This window comes from Lithobates pipiens, unplaced genomic scaffold (genome assembly GCF_037356315.1).
Source record: "Lithobates pipiens isolate NorthernLeopardFrog02 unplaced genomic scaffold, aLitPip1_a1.2 Scaffold_25, whole genome shotgun sequence".
Taxonomy (NCBI): domain Eukaryota; kingdom Metazoa; phylum Chordata; class Amphibia; order Anura; family Ranidae; genus Lithobates; species Lithobates pipiens.
Window position 1 is genome coordinate 234,125,225 of NW_027507787.1, and position 17,500 is coordinate 234,142,724.

General features: G+C 40.3%; 1 protein-coding gene across 2 annotated transcripts in view; it reads right to left on the bottom strand.

Moving 5' to 3' along the window:
• LCOR (ligand dependent nuclear receptor corepressor) overlaps nucleotides 1–17,500 on the bottom strand; it is a gene marked incomplete at its 5' end in the record, with an annotated part of 61,906 nt that overhangs the window by 44,268 nt on the left and 138 nt on the right. The window contains 3 exon segments of one of the 2 annotated variants that reach the window (XM_077455664.1): nucleotides 4,028–5,599; nucleotides 7,407–7,503; nucleotides 17,346–17,500. The exon segment at nucleotides 17,346–17,500 is cut by the window's right edge and continues 138 nt beyond it. In XM_077455664.1, the coding sequence (XP_077311790.1) occupies nucleotides 4,621–5,599; nucleotides 7,407–7,503; nucleotides 17,346–17,500 (1,231 nt within the window). In that variant the 3' untranslated portion in view covers nucleotides 4,028–4,620. 2 annotated transcript variants of the gene reach the window in all.

The window sequence follows — 17,500 nt, forward strand, 5'->3', positions numbered from 1 at the left end:
ATGGTGAACCTTGGCACCCCAGATGTTTTGGAACTACATTTCCCATGATGCTCAACAACACTGCAGAGTGCATGAGCATCATGGGAAATGTAGTTCCAAAACATCTGGAGTGCCAAGGTTCGCCATCACTGGTCTAGGCTATAAGAAGATTGCCAAGACCCTGAAACTGAGCTGCAGCACGGTGGCCAAGACCATACAGCAGTATAACAGGACGGGTTCCACTCAGAACAGGCCTCACCATGGTCCACCAAAGAACATGAGGTCACGTGTTCAGCATCATATCCAGAGGTTGTCTTTGGGAAATAGACGTATGAGTGCTGCCAGCATTGCTGTAGAGGTTGAAGGGGTGGGGGGGTCAGACTGTCAGTGTTTAGACCATACGCCGCACACTGCATCAAATTGGTCTGCATGGCTGTCGTCCCAGAAGGAAGCCTCTTCTAAAGATGATGCACAAGAAAGCCTGCAAACAGTTTTCTGAAGACAAGCAGACTAAGGACATGGATTACTGGAACCATGTCCTGTGGTCTGATGAGACCAAGATAAAGTATTTGGTGTCAGATGGTGACAAGCGTGTGTGGGGGCAACCAGGTGAGGAGGACAAAGACAAGTGTGTCTTGTCTACAGTCACGCATGGTGGTGGGAGTGTCATGGTCTGGGGCTGCATGAGTGCTGCCGGCACTGGGGAGCTACAGATCATTGAGGGCACCATGAATGCCAACATGTACTGTGACATACTGAAGCAGAGCATGATCCCCTCCCTTCAGAGACTGGGCCGCAGGGCAGTATTCCAACATGATAACCACCCCAAACACACCTCCAAGACCACCACTGCCTTGGTAAAGAAGCTGAGGGTAAAGGTGATGGACTGGCCAAGCATGTCTCCAGACCTAAACCCTATTGATCATCTGTGGGACATCCTCAAACGGAAGGTGGAGGAGCGCAAGGTCTCCAACATCCACCAGCTCTGTGATGTCATCATGGAGGAGGGGAAGAGGACTCCAGTGCCAACCTGTGAGGCTCTGGTGACCTCCATGCCCAAGAGGGTGAAGGCAGTGCTGGAAAATAATGGTGGCCACACAAAATATTGATGTTTTAGGTCAAATTTGGACATTTTCACTTAGGGGTGCACTCACTTTTGTTGCCAGCGGTTTAGACATTAATGGCTGTGTGTTGAGTTATTTTGAGGGGACAGGAAATGTACACTGTTATACAAGCTGTACACTCACTACTTTACATTGTAGACAAGTGTCATTTCTTCAGTGTTGTCACATGAAAAGGTAGAAGAAAATATTTACAAAAGTGTGAGGGGTGTACTCAATTTTGTGTATATATTTTTTTATAATAATATATATTATATATATATATATATATATATATATATATATATATATATATATTACACCATTTACCTTATATGGAGTTTGGGACTGCACTTCACTTCAGAATGGTTGTCAGTTTCATTAACTAAAATTTAAATTGAGGACGTTTGCCCATGGTGGTGTGCCTGGTCACACTAGCTATTAAAAATCTGAAAACAAATATTAATGCATACCATGCTATCAATATATCTGCAAAGGAAAAAAAAAAAAAAAAACACGATCTATACCAAGTCTGCCAGCTTTGATAGCTACTGGCGGGATTTTTATTTTATAGTGGAACTTAAGTCCTTAGAGGACTTTAGGCCGGCTCCCTTTTTACAGGTATAGATATGAAAAACATTAATAAAAAATAAAAAAATAATAAGTGCCTATACTGTTTAAAATTCAGTAATATGTAAATTATCCCATTTCTTCTAATGACTTTAACCCTTTTGTAAAGAGTTTATGTCAGTTGCAATAAAAGTTTTAATTATTAATGTGGTGTGCATGTGCCTTTGCCAAAGAATTTTTTTATCAAGCCGCTGCTATGGGTAAAAGTTCCACTTTAAATAATTATAATTATTATGTCTGACAATTAAATTTTATTAAAATAATTAAAATTGACAATTGTAGCAATTACCAAAAATGTGCCATCTAGTAGAAGTACCTTGTTAGCTTTTGGACAAAATGTAAAAAAAATAAAAAAGTGGTGTGAGCTTTATAATTTAAAAAAAACACACATATTTAAAATAAATTATTAAGTTATCAATTTAAACAAAGCATTCCTGCATTAAATTTGTGGCCAAGCGGTAGACCAGGTTCACATAAAACAGGTCTGGGCTTAAATGACACTTTGTAAAAATAAATAGAAATAAAAAATAATAATAACGTTTAAAAAAAAAAAAAGCAGGTATGCACTACTAGACGAGGTACATAGTTTGTTTTTGTACTCGTGTACATAATTTGTATGTAATATACTGAGCCTGGGTATGACCATTAGGCTCTGTTTTGTATTAAAAAAAATTTTTGGAGCTTTAAAAATAAGAAAAAAATTAATTAAAAAGAATAAATAAAAATAAAATAAAAAAAAGCAGGTATGCAGAAATATTTGAATTTATCCCAAAACAATATATTTTTAAGGCTCTGCACCTTATTAGGTCCAATTTTATATTCAGGGGTTTACTGCAGAAGCACGATACAAAAATGTGTGCCTACTCATTAATGTAAATAAATAAAAATTACTACTGTACACCAAAAAAAAAAAAAAAAAAAAAAAAAAAATTACACAGAATAGAAAAGGGCTAGCAAAGAATTGTCCTACTTTTAAACAGTGCAGTGTTAGTATGGCAAGCTGAGCTGCCTTTTTTTTTTATAAGCAACAACTTATTATTTTTACATTTAGTACTGCTTACCAAGTATAAAGAATATTTAACAAAAAATAGTGTTTTTCATTATTTTCAAGAGGTTTTACAAATGGTGCAAGTCTTTTTTTTTTTTTTCTTTGAGCATGTCTATGACACAAAAAAAAAAAAAATAATAATAACCTAACAAGCTCCTTGTGGACTGTCGAGAAATTTATAATAATAAAAAAAAACGTACAAAACTGTGTGGTTTTGTGGAGTGCTTATAAAAAAACAGTTACCTGAAGACAAGGTGTGAGCTCCTTACAAAGCTACACCGTACCGAGTTATTTCTGTAACACAACAAAAACATTTTTTTTTTCTTTATATATATATATACAGTAAATGCGATTTCTAAAAACAGGCCCTGAAAAGAGCGTCCTTCATTCCTGAAAACTGGAATATAAATGAGGTTTGTACTGGTAAAGAAATAAAATATGCACCTGATATCGCAACGGCTAAACGTGACCCCTGATCTCTGGAGTTGAATGTGGAAACCACACAGTTTAGTAGCTAAAACAAAAAAAAACTAAAAAAATCAAGTAAAAAATTTCCTATCTAATCTCGTGGAATTTTTTTTCAGTGGAGGTACTGTGTGTAAACCAAGCGCTCTTATTTAAAAAAAAAAAAAAAAAAAAAAAGAAGAAGTGCTAGTCTAGAAATAAGGCTACTTCCTCTAAAATCATTGGGGGAAAAAAAAAATCAAATCACACTAATTTTGTCTTGATTTTTTTTTTTTTTAAATAAAATCTGAAAGGTATGTTGTACATTTTTTTTCCTCCCTGTACCCAGAATGACAGGTAGAAACCCCCCAAAAAATAAAATAAAATAAAAATGGGATCTATAGAATAGCCATCTAAAGAGTCCACAATCCATCCTCTTTAATTACATGCACATGTAGTTGCTGGAGTGTAATGAGGATAAATATCTGGACCATATATAAAAAAAAAAAAAAAAAAACAACCTTTCAAATTCTTCCAAGCTTCCTGCCAGTGCAGGGCAAACATTGCCCCGAGAGTCTGGCAATTATTTTAAGTGTAAGAAACGTAAAGCTCTAGTGTAATACTCTCACTTTTGTAGGTTAGCAAAAGTAACGGCCTCTTTTTCCAGGCCTGCCCACTCACATTTTTGTGCTCTTTGCACATCTTTTTTTTTTTCCCCCCACTGTACTAAAGCCTTTATCATTTTGCAAGTCTCCGAAAAATAGTAGCAACTCCCAAAGTAAAAAAAAAAAAAAAAAAAAAAAATAATCACATTAGTGAGGTACATTCAATTTTTCAGAAATAATCATTTTGGCATAAAACACTTAAAATCTAAAACTTAGAGAAAAAAAAAACAACTTGTTTTAAATATCTTTAGAAGGTTCTTTTTTTCTCTCTCTTCTCTCCTCTAGACATTGGTTGTATATAGAGACTCCTGAAAAAATGTTTTTTTTTTTTGTTTTGTTTTCTTAAAGTGGACATGTGTTCAAGGAATTAAAATAGATATAAAGAACGCAATACATGCAAGGCTCGATAGCAAAAGAGTCCGTATTGACATGTATAGGTTCTCTTGTTGAGGTAACAATTTTCTTTCTTTCTTTCTTTCTATTGAAAATAAAAAGCATGCGTAAAGGCCAAAAGTACTCGATAGGGTTGCACTGGGCAAGAGGAATTTACAAAAATTTGCCCAATTTTGAGCAAACGAAAAATGTTTCCACCACCGTTTTTTGCAGGTCTACTTTTTTTTTTTTTTTTTGCAAAAAAAAAAAAATCAAAAAAAAACCCCCCGTTTTTCATTAGGTTAGGTGTGGAGAAGCGCCTGCCCAGTTTGGTTTACAACTCATTTTTTTTTTTTTAAGAGTCGGACTTTACTGCATGCCTTTAGTCATCTTTTGAATCATTTGCACTTGGGGACACCTCCGCCTCGTCCTGAGGTTCCAGTTTGATTTTTCCCGCCGCGTCCGGCTCTTCCAGCCGCACCAGTTTCATTTTTTTCTTTGGAGGGTTTTTTAACGTGCCTAGCCTCTCTTTGACTTTGTACTCCAGTGTGCTGTGCGGAATCCCGTAGATGCTCTGCGCTTTGGAGACGCTCATTTTGCCGTTCATGACCACGCCGATGGCCTCCTCCAAAATCTCTGTGTTGTACTGCCGGTACCTCCCCCTTTTCTTCCTCGGCTGCTTGGAGCCGCCGTCGCCTTCTTGGTCCGACGTTGGGTATGGCTGCCCAGAGGTAGACTGCTCGACGTCCGAGCTCCAGGAGTCGGTGGTGGATTCCAAGACGTTTCTCCGGTGTTGCTTTGGAAGGATAGTCCTTAATTTTTTGCTAAGTGCGCTCTCCGTTTGTGAACCCATAACCAAAGAGTTGTAATTGTACAGTTCCCCACTGCGGGACTCCCACGACAGATCCATGCCACGGACCTGCGGAATTTTTAAATCGACCGGAGAAGAAAGGCCCATTTCCTTTTTAATTTCGTGTTTGTTTGGGATATTTTTTGGAAAGGCGTTCGAATTTTCTGTGAGAAAAGGCAGGTCACTGATGTTGCTGAGTGCGCCGTTGCCCCTATATTTCACGCGGCCGAAATTTAATTCATAGTGTGACTTTGCCCAAGAAGCTTCCCTGGATAAGATAAAATGCTGTCCTTGGTTTTGCAGTCCGGTTGAACCATGGTTGGCCGCCGTAGAAAATTGCTTTCGGTTATGAAATTCCTCACTAATCTGCAAGGAGCGAGCCAATGGCACTTTTAGAGGGGTGGAGTGGCCATAAGTTTCCCTGGTTGCATCCAGCAAACTTCTTGGGGGCACCCCATCACCACTGCGTGGAAGTCCATCTGGACGGTGCTGGCTGGGTCTCCCAGGTCGCCTAATTGGATGGAAGGAAACTGATGTGAGCAGAACTTGCACATGTAGGGAAGGATGGGTGAAGGGGCCACTCCTTTATTAGAAGCCCTTGCTTGGGTAACATCACTTAAAAAAAAAATTTTTTTTAATAATAATAATTTTTATTTAATTTTTTTTTTTTTAAATCTCAGCATCAGTGTCAGGTTTAAGGAAAAATAAATAAATCAAGTTCACAGAAAAAGAAAAAAATATATTTTTTTTTTTGTGGGCAACAGAAACAAAAAAATTGATTAAAAAAAAAATAGGCTATCAAAACCATCTTTGGCTGGGTTCACAAAGTCTTGCGCAACAGTCTGTACTTAGAATCTTTGTTTATCGAAAAATTAGAAAAGGTAGAAAAGTCCAATCCCACCCCACCCCCCCCCCCGCCCCTCCTTTAGGTGTATCCACAATTTATTAAAAATGTGACGTTACCACTAAACAAGTACAGTAATAAAAGAGTAAGCCGCTTATAACATTATGCAATCTAATTCAAAATTAAAGGTATAAAAAAAATAAAAAAAACACACACAACACAGTGTCCGCTGCTCACATCGAAAAAAAAAAAAAATAGTACATAAAAAAAAAAAAAGAAGACATGGGCCAAAGTATCAAAAGAAGCTCGTAATTTTTGATCACAGAAAATGAAGGATATTTTTTTTTTTTGCTCTTATGGCTACCTTAAGAAAAAAATTGGCTGCTGCGTATAATAAAAAAATAAAATCTGAAATATTGTCACATTATAGAACAAATTCAATAAAAAGATTTTCTTTTCTTTTTTTTTTTTCTCTTTGTACTCGTCAAAAAAATAAAAAAAAGTTTTTTTTTCTAAATACAGCCAGACCATTTTTCTCTTAAAGTAAGGTATAAAAGGTGACAGAAAGAATGATTTGGATGGTGATTGATTACAGATTATTCAGAAATATGATTCAGCGTGATTACATGATACAATATATAAATATATATGTAAATGCCAAAAAAACAAAAAACACACCAGCAAAGCTCCCTATCGATACAAAACAAAATTCCCCAAAAAATTTAAAAAAAAATTAAAAAAAGGGTCCTATACTGCTAGAAGACTAACAACGGGAATTGCGGAGTCTCTCTTAAAAGAAATAAAAAAAAAAAAAAAAAGTATATCAGAGTATATATAGAAAACAAACCGAAAATGATAATGAGATCGTGACGGCACTAAAATTCTAAAAACTAAAATTTAAAAAGAATATTGAAACTCCCCAAGTGATCAAAATATAGAAAACCAACAAAACAGGTTTTTTTCTTTTTTTTAATTACATACTTCATAACCAAAAAAAAAAAAAAAAAAATATCTAAGTTTTCTTTAAAGCTTTATGTTACTGATGAAGGTTCTAGAGTACAAATTCCAAGGTATCAAAACTAGAATATGCAAATACTCTAACAGCTCCTAACCCACAAATCCACCCTCCCCCCACCTCGACATCAGTCCATAATAGGAAACTTTCAAACTAAATCATTGTATCAAAAAATAAAAAATAAAAAATATCCAAACACAATGAATGAAAACAAAATGAGATCATGAGCACAACACAATAATTTTGATTTTGTTTTTTTTTTATCACTTCACAATGGCAGGTTGTGAATTGTAAATTTTTGGAGACAAAGAAAATCTCGTTCCATAGAGTGGAAGGCGTAAATCATTTTTGGCTTTTTGAAAAACAGATTTAAAGATCTGAAGATGCAACTGAAGAAAGGAAAATTAAAAAAGAAAAAAAAAAAAAAAAAAAGAAGATGAAATGAAAAAATGATCTTACCCATTCCCTATAGCATTTGAGGTACTTGGAGAAATGCTTGAATGTGTGCTACCAGAACATGGACTCTTCTTAGTGGACAGATCAAGCACTCCGTCTGCTAAAATACACAAAAATAATTTATCAGCACTGCATAATAAAAAATAAAAAAAAATCCATTAAACCACTTTCTGACCCAGCCTTCTTCTGACATTTGTTGCTTACAAGTTAAAAATCAGTATTTTTTGCTAGACGATTACTTAGAACCTCCAAGCATTATACGTTTTTTTTTTTTTTTTTTGTTTTCTTCAAGCACCCTATGGGAATAAAATGGCGTTAAAATCTTTTATGCCACACGTTTTTTTGCACAGCAGTTTTTCAAATGCAATTTTGGAAAAAATACACTTTAATGAAAAAAAAAAACGTAACATAAAATAAATCGGATTTCTTTTGTCTTTTAAAAGCAATTTTTTTGTAAAACATACACTTTAATCATTTTTTTGCATAATGTGAAAGATGATGTTACGCCGAGTAAATGGATACCCAACATGGCATGCTTTAAAATTGATTACGCTTGTGGAAAGGCGACAAATTACAATACTTAAAAATCTCCATAGGTCGACACTTTAAAAATTCCTATGCATAACCAGTTACCCTCCACTGGCTTCCATTATGTGTCCTCCACCCCTCTCTGCAAATCCCTCCACTGGCTTCCATTATGTGTCCTCCACCCCTCTCTGGCAATCCCTCCACATTGCTTTCATTAGGTGTCCTCCACCCTTCTCTGCCAATCCCTCCACTGGCTTCCATTCAGTGTCCTCCACCTCTCTGCCAATCCCTCCACTGATCTCCATTCAGAGTCTTCCACCCCTCTCTGCCAATCACTCAACTGGCTTCCATTATGTGTCCTCCACCCCTCTCTGGCAATCCCTCCACATTGCTTTCATTAGGTGTCCTCCACCCTTCTCTGCCAATCCCTCCACTGGCTTCCATTCAGTGTCCTCTACCTCTCTGCCAATCCCTCCACTGATCTCCATTCAGAGTCTTCCACCCCTCTCTGCCAATCACTCAACTGGCTTCTATTATGTGTCCTCCATCCCTCTCTGCCAATCCCTCCACTGGCTTCCACTCCGTGTCCTCCAACCCTCTGGCAACTCTCCACTTGCTTCCATTATGTCCTCCAACCCTCTCTGCCAACTCTCTCCACTGGCTTCCATTCAGTGTCCTCCATCCCTCTCTGGCAATCCCTCCACATGCTTTCATTATGTGTCCTCCACTGTTCTCTGCCAATCCCTCCACTGGCTTCCACTCAGTGTCCTCTGCCAATACCTCCACTGATCTCCATTCAGTGTCTTCCACTCCTCTCTGCCAATCACTCAACTGGCTTCCATCCCTCTGTGCCAATCCCTCCACTGGTTTCCACTCCGTGTCCTCCAACCCTCTCTGCCAACTCTTCACTGGCTTCCATTGTGTCCTCCACCCCTCTCTGCCAACTCTCTCCACTGGCTTCCATTCAGTGTCCTCCACCCCTCTCTGCCAATCACTCAACTGGCTTCCATTCAGTGTCCTCCACCCCTCTCTGCCAATCACTCAACTGGCTTCCATTCAGTGTCCTCCACCACTCTCTGCCAATCCCTCCACATGCTTTCATTATGTGTCCTCCACCCTTTTCTGCCAATCCATCCACTGGCTTCCACTCACTGTCTTCTGCCAATCCCTCCACTGTCTTCCATTTTATCCTCCACCCCTCTCTGCCAATCCTTCCACTGACCTCCATTCAGTGCCCTCCACCCCTCTCTGCCATTACCTCCACTGGCTTCCCCTCAACCAAAAAATGTAATTCAAAATACGAACAACTTCTTACAAAGCCATCCACAACGCGGCTCCCAGATACTGTACATCACTAACCTGGTCTCAAAATACCGACCAAATTGTTCTTTGTTCCTCCAAAGACCTCCTGCTCTCCATCTCCCTCGTCGCCTCCTCCCATACCCACCTCCAGAGCCTCTCCCATCCTTTGGAATTTCCTACCCCAATCTGTCTGACTATCTCCAACTCTATCCACTTTTAGGCGATCCAGGAAAACTTTTTTCTTCAGAGAAGCCTATCCTACCCCCCACCTAACAACTGTACTTTTATGCTCTTCATCAGCCCACCCCTCACAGTTATTACCTTTTGTATCACTTGACGAAACGCCTACAAAACTAGAAACTATGGTATATATACTGAAATTTACCCAGCTATAGACGCTATACTAGCAATGGCGGTGATCAACGACTTATAGTGTGACAGGCAAATCTGGCACTAACACTGGCTGAGAGTGGCACTGACATCCCTAGTGACACGAATACAGTGATCAATGATACTGTACTAACATCACTGGCTGGGAAGGGGTTAACTGTGTCTAACAATGCGTAATGCGTGCTATTTTTAGTCACAGATCTGGCTTTTATCCCCCCTGCTTTTCAGGGAGAAGAAACAGCCAGATCGCTGTTCTGTGTGTTTGTAAACACAGAGCTCTGTGCTGTGATTGATCACAGCCAATCAGCAGGTTTCAGCCAAAAACCATTGGCTGAAACCTGCTGCCAAACTCATGCTGTGTCCAATCACAGCACAGATCAGCACATTTGCGTCCGAAAAAAAACAACAAAAATAAAAAAACAGGAAGTCCACAACTACCTACAGGTATCCCTCTGTGCAACCCGCTTGTAGTAAATGTACCCTGAGTGGGAGGCAAGTGGTTGACAAATAAAAAATAAAAAAAAAAGCGAACAATGAAAATGGATACTTTTTCTAAAAACTTTTTCATATTCCAGCAGGACAGGATTTTTTTTATTAAGATTTTTTGGTTTTTGGAATTCACTACAGAAATGGAAACCACACAATTTTATTCATGCAAGACCACGTCACAAACCACCAATTTAAATGAATTTATAAATCAAATGATTAAAACCACATAACCGGAAAACACGTACAGGTATGTTTATACAAAGAATTGTTCTACCACTTTTTCCCGGAACTTTTTGCTTACGGTTTAAAATCAGTATTTTTTGCTGGAAAATTACTTCTAACCCCCAAACATTATACATTTTTTTTTACAATTTTTTTTTAGCAGAGACCCTATTTTTATTTTTATTTTTTAGCAGAAACCATAGGGAATAAAATAGTAATTGTTTCAATTTTTTTTATGTCACATTGTATTTACACAATTTTTTGGGGAAAACAAAATACACTTTAATGAATTTAAAAAAGCAAACAAAAAAAAAACAAAAAACACAAAAAAAAAAAAACACAAAAAAAAAAAAAACAATATTTACCTCAAGATTTTTGTATACAGAGAAAGATGATGTTATGCAGAGTAAATAGATACCCAACTTGTTATGCTTTAAAATTGCCCATGCTCATGAAATGGCAACAAAACAACAGTACTCAATCTCCATAGGCGACGCTTTAAACACCTTTACAGCTAGAATTATTGCTCTCGCTCTAACGTTTGCTGCGATACCTCACCCATTTTTTTTTTTCTTCATTATTTATTTTACTTTTTATTTTTACACAGTCCCTTTAATTTTTTTTATTACTATGATAAGGAATGTAAACATCCCTTGTAATAGAAATAAGGAGACATTTGGGGGTCAAAAAGACCTCAAATCTCTTCATTAACTTCGAAAGCAAAAATATCGAGAAAAAAAAAAGAAATCAAATCTTTTTCCAGCCAGGACCAGAAGTGAGGTCATGATTTTGTTCAAGTCCTCCAAGGCCATTTTAGGGAATAAAATGGTGGTCGTTGCAAATTTTTAAATTAAAAAAAAATTCAATTTTGGGGGGGGGGGGGGGTCTTTAGAGTCACAGAGGAGGTCTATCTATATAATTATTGGTCCAACGATGGGATAACTCCCATGTGTGGTGCGAATTCCATTTACATATACGGGCGCCACCTACGTATGCGTTCGCTTTTAAGAGCGAGCAAGCACAATGTGGGCGCTTTATAAAATACATTTTTATTTTATTTATTTTTTACACTTTGCCTTTAAATTATTATTTTTTTTTAATCACTTTTATGCCTATTACAAGGAATGTAAATATCCCTTGTAATAGGAAAAGGGCACGACAGGTCCTCTTTATGGAGAGATCTGGGGTCTACAAGTCCCCAACATCTCTCCTCTATGCTGAAAAGCCTGAGATAAAAAAAAACCTGAGATATAAAATAAAAAAAAATTAAAAAAATATATATAAAATATCAGGCTTTCCAGCAAAAAAAAATAAAAATAAACAATGGCAGTACTTACATATGCTAGAGCCGGAAGTGACATCATTCCGGCCTCCAAGGGTCATAGAGATGGCCGTTTGGTCCACGGCCAGCTCTATGGCAAACCGGCAGCACCATCTGACCCATTCTCCAGAGAAGCACCGGAGGGCGGTGGAAGGGGAGAATGTTCCCTCTCGCCGCCTTTAAAAGCAATCAAGTTGGCTAAACAGCTACACTGTAGGGATATCGCTGGCTGATAAAAGGGTGATGCCTGTAGCTTCATCCATTATTCATACTAGCACATTATGAAATACTTACCTTAGATCGAAGCTGTTGCAGCGGTCCCCCGCACACCGGTGTGGCTGACAACATGTCTCCCGGAGTTACTTCCAGCGTTTGCGGGCTCCGGTGCTGCAATTGGCCTGAGCCATGATGACATCACTCATGCATGCGGGAGCCGCTGGTCACGGCACTGCTCCTGAAGGAACGGCACGAGTGGGCCGTTTCTTCAGTGCGCATGTGCCGATGACGTAAACTGAGCAAGTTTAGGAGATATTCACGGTACCTACAGGTAAGCCTGATTATAGGCTTACCTGTAGGTTAAAGTGGTGCAACGGTGTTTACAACCACTGTATGTTGTATTCAGACCCCTTTCTTGTAACAAGTTGGCTGAAGAGCGATTTCCAGGTCCAAAGGCCTACAACCAGCACTTGTCAGTTTTGGAACAAAAGCAATACCACATATATGATCATAAGCACAATAGGATGGGTCTAATGTCCCCCAGTAGACACCATTAAAACATTTTTGATGGCAAATACAAAAAAATACAATTAATCTTTCTTGTCCATCGAGGGACCCAAGAAATCTAACACTTGGGGAGTCCAAAAAGCGGTCCAACTGAGGGGTGAGCAGTACAGCTTGAAGTCAAGGAAGCACTCATAGATCCAGTGGAGTGCACCATGATCAGATAAGATGGAACCCGATCCTTGAGACCTTAAGCTTGAATGATGGTCTGCCTGAGCCACCTAGAAATGGCTGGTGCATCCATACGGGGACCAATCCATCTGGGGTAACAAAAAGGGAAAAAGGTGATGTCGCTGAGCCACGGCTCTTAGCCCAAACTACAGCAGACAATAGGGGGAAATTTCATATTGGTATACTGAAGTGAAGCCTTAAGGACTGATGTCCTGGTTCAGATGAACTAGGCAAAAACTAGGAAGTCCTGGGACTTATCGTCCTTGTGTGCCTATGCAAAACCAGAAAGTGTTCCCTACAAGGCCACCAGTTCAGACACTTGCCTCTAAAAACTGAAGGCTACAAGCAACAAACGCCCCTGAGGATGTCACGTATGACGAAACGCGTAGGAATGAGCCGGGACGCACCAAACATGCATGATACACTCGTGGCTATTTTGTAAACAGTCGCCTGGAGTTATTTCTGTGATTGTATCCATGCTCTTCCAGCTGAAATTTGTAAATCCCATGCACATAGATTTGTCAGTTTGTGTGTATCACATGTGATTTACTAAGCACTGTCACCTATAACGATTTACTTTTCTATTCTTCACGATTCGTTTATAGCGCAGCACTGGCTTGCTTTATATACAAAGAATGCAACCTTTTGAGAGAGAGGAGAGAGGAGAGAGGAATGTCTACTGAGCTCAAATTTTTAGACGCAGAGAGAACCACATTCAGATCCCAGAGAGTGACAGGAGAAGGAACTGGGGTAGAAGCTACAGTACATGGGAGATTCCCTGGACAAAAAACTCTTAATCAAGTAATTAGGGGCCTATGGTCTCCTACAGAAACCCAAACTTTGATTGTGCTGAGATCATACATAGGAAGGCACCCTGGGATAAAGTTTGGAAACCTTAAGACTCACACCACGTATGCCTTCCATGTCCAATGAAAAGACCTTGTAAGACAGATTTCCTAACTTTTGGAAATCAACAAATTGCCCATTTCACAGAGCCTGGGCTTCAATAGACATTTTGCTCAAGGAGGCAACTTTGAAGCAATACGGTAAATAGGTTTTTGAGACAGAAAATTTGGATAATCTTGAACAGCCCACGCCAGAAAATCGTACCCAGGTTGGAGTACCAAATCTGCATGGGCCAAACCAGAACAATGAGGATCACTAAAATGCCTTCAATCTTGCAAAGCAGAAAAGAAAGAAGTTTTGGGGAGGGGGGTACTCATCCCACCAGAGCATCCACTACTTTCACTAGTAGTTCCTGTAACCCAGACAAACTTTCCCAGTTTCTTTGTAAACCTGGAGGAAAAGAGGTCCATGTCCAGCATCTCCCACCTGTGACAGAGGTCCTGAACACTTCTGGATTATGGGCCAGGGTCAACAAGCCACCGGCTGCCTGCCAACTTGTCCATGCCTCGAATATAAACAGGAGACAAAGCTGAAATGTAAAGTTATACCCAGAATAGGATCCGTTCTACCTCCTTTTCCGTCTGGTTCTTCACTGGTGGTTTAGGTGTGCCACTGCCATGGCGTTGTGCAACTGAACGTCCAAGCAAGAAGGTCTCAACACTGCAAAAAGCGTTGCTAGGAAGAAGAGATTCCAACAACCAAGCCCCTGTACACACAGGGATGCCAGGACTCTTCTCTAGCCCAACAGGTTGCACCCATCATGAAGATCTTGCAGAAATACAGGAAGAAAGGACTTTCGGAGTCCAGCGCCACAGGATAGGTACAGCCTGGTTCCTGCTGCCAAACAAGTCAGCCTGTCCGAGGGCAGGACTGACTACTCCCATGACAACAGATTATTGTAGGGTTATGAAATGAAACTGGGAAAATGAGACTGCAAATAGGTCTGATAGGAGGCTACCTTCAGACCAATGACTTCTATGCAAAAGTGAGGACTGGATTGCACACATCTGGGTTTAAAGGGTTTGAAGCTTTTCCTTAGGGAGAAATACCCTGGTCTGAGCTGTGTCTAAGGCTAGATCCAGATACTCCAAATCAGGGTTTCTCCTAAAGGTCCCAGATCCATTCTAATGTCTGGGTAGTCAAGCTTACACTGTCTTACCCAGTGAGTTGAGCAGCACCACTGATCTACTTCTTACACACACTTGCAGCTGTGCAGCTTGACCAGAGGGAAGTTCTTATACTGACACCTGCTATAGCTCAATGGGCAGCACAAGTCATCTCTTATGGTACCAGGACATGACACCATGGCAGCCCATACATGGGCTCTGACACGGCAGCACCTGGCTGTAACTTTATAGGGGGTTTTTATAGCGGGGGGGTACAAGTAGCTGGTCTTGCCTAGGGCGCAAAATAGACCAGCACCAGCCCTGTCCATACCAAACCATCTGTGATGCAAGCTGTCCAAGTTCTAACAGATGCCCCTGACTTTAGTGTGTGAGCACACCTACATGTAGAGCAAGGGGTTTCTGAGGGTTTGGAGGATTTGGAGACTTTTGACTTGGAACTTACAGAACTAAATATCGAGGGATGAGCATTTCCATTCTCCCCCTTAGGTTTCTTTGGCTGAGGGAGATGAATGTTCTTGCCATGAGTAGCAACCTTGACAATAATAGCATCAAGAGACGATCTAACAGACATGGTCGCTCGAATGGCAGATCCTCAAGCTGCAGGGTCCACCTAAAGTGACCTCCGCACGTGTACGGATGGGAGACCTATGCGGGAGATGGGACGGGAAACCTCCAACAGCCCACCAACGCTATAGCTTAAAAGCAACAACTATTTGTTCCAAATATTTCTTGACCAAGGAATCAACCAATGTAGCGACAAGATCCATTCTAATGGACTTTGCCCAATCAGCCAGAGAGTTTGGAAAAGCAGAAACACAGCTAATACAGGCTGAAGAGCAGGGCCTGCTAGCAAGAACAGTTCTAATGCCGCGTACACACGACCGGACTTTCCGGCAGACTAGGTCTGACGGTCTTCCCGACGGACGTTCGGCGGAGATCCCACGGACTTTCCGAATGACTTGGCCACACAAAAACAGACTAAGTCCGGTCGAAAAGTCAGTTAGTTTTGAACGTGATGACGTAAATGGGATTAAACAAGGAAGTTCAATAGCCAGTCGCCAATAGCTGCCCTTGCGTTGTATTTGGTCCATTGGACCAGCATACAGACGAACGGCTTTCCCAATTTTTATTCCGTCGGATAGATTTGAAAAATGTTCTATTTCTAGATCAGTCTGATTTTTTTTTTCCCGAAAAACGATCGGACTAGCCCACACACAATCGGACTGTCTTGTCCGAGAACTGATCCCGTCGGACCTAGTCTAATGGAAAGTCTGGTCGTGTGTATGCGGCATTAGGCTTCCAACCAATTTTAACACAAAGTACATCCTCAGCTGGAATGGCAATCACTTTATTAAAGTGGATCTTCACCACATCGGAGCACCACAAACCAAAAAAACGCAAATTATTTCATTTTTAAATTTTCAAAAACTCCCCCAGCCATCCACCCCCTTCCCCTCCCCCATCCGCATTTCTGGCAGCGGCCATCTTGAGCAAGGGCTGATGATTTTATGTAGCATTTACTTCCTGGATTACATTTGCCCTCAGATCAAGCCTGCCTATAAGAGGGTGTACTGAGCAAAGAAACCCCCTTCCTCCTTTTCCTCGACTCCTGGGATGTAGGACATTTGGCCTAGGCAAGAAACCAGGAAGTAACTGAATAAATATAGAAAAAAAAAGAAAAAGTATAAGAAAACAAGTAAATGTGATAAAATTATTAATTAGATAGGAATGTCTATCAGCCGGAGGATTAAAAAAAAGTGAAGTTCCACTTTAAGGCAATGCTTTAGAAAACCGTTAAAAGCAACGTCAATCTGCGACTAACGGCAGAAGATTGCAATTCCTCCCAGGCAAGCACGTTCGACAAGAACTGGAGTAACTCGGAATCAAACAAACTATCACTGGTTGACCGCTCAGAGGTCCGTGAGGTGCAAACAGATCAGACACAGAATCTGCAGGAAAAGGCAAGGAAGTGGCTTCTATGGGACAGAGCGATTTTGGCAATCACCGGCGCGACATCCACCTTGGACGTTGCGCCGGTCCTCCATGGCCATAGAGACGTTCAAAAGAGAATCTACTCTTTGATCGCCTACAGGAGCAGCCAGCACCATCGGATCGTTTCTCGGTCAAACCCAGTGGAATTGGCAATAAGCCTTGAACGGGGGAAGGGGTTGGAACGACACAACCTGCATGCAGAAGGTTTTCTAACATTAATGCATATCACCACTTGAAACTTTTTTTTTTTATGGCGGTGCCTCCTGGCCCTTTAAGAGGTTTAAGACGCTGGGAGGTGGGGTGGGGCTTAAGAGCATGTGACTGCCGTGATTGGGCATCACGTGATCCGAAAACTACCAGCGGGAGCTTTCAGTTAGGTGCGCGATCTGTTTGGGCAGCAATTCATGCAAATATCTCTCCCTCTCGGCGCCGAGTGGCTGCATATTTGCATGCGGCCCGGCACCAAAAAATAAAATAAGATGCTAGTTATAGTGGACGTTCTCCAGTTAGGTGCCTTGTAGTAACAGCTATTTTGTGAAAAATTTTTGGCTTTTTTTATTCAACTTGAATGTCAAAATAATTAAAGTTTTTTTTTTTTATGGGGGGGGGGTTGGTTTTTTTCTTTCTTTTTTTTTTTTAAATGTGCTTTATTAAAACCAGGATTAAAATGCACCTGTAAAACACGAATGGCTTAATGGCAAAATTTGAAGGTACCTTGCTCACAGGGTTCTTCTGACGGGGTCTTCTTGACGGTGAGGTCTAATGGAGAATCTTGGTCAGCCATCAGAAGCTTGCTAAGCACAGGATTCTGAGTAGTCGCAGGGGGCGGAGAACTTTGTCCGGAGGGCGATTTCGGCAAGCTTTGGTTC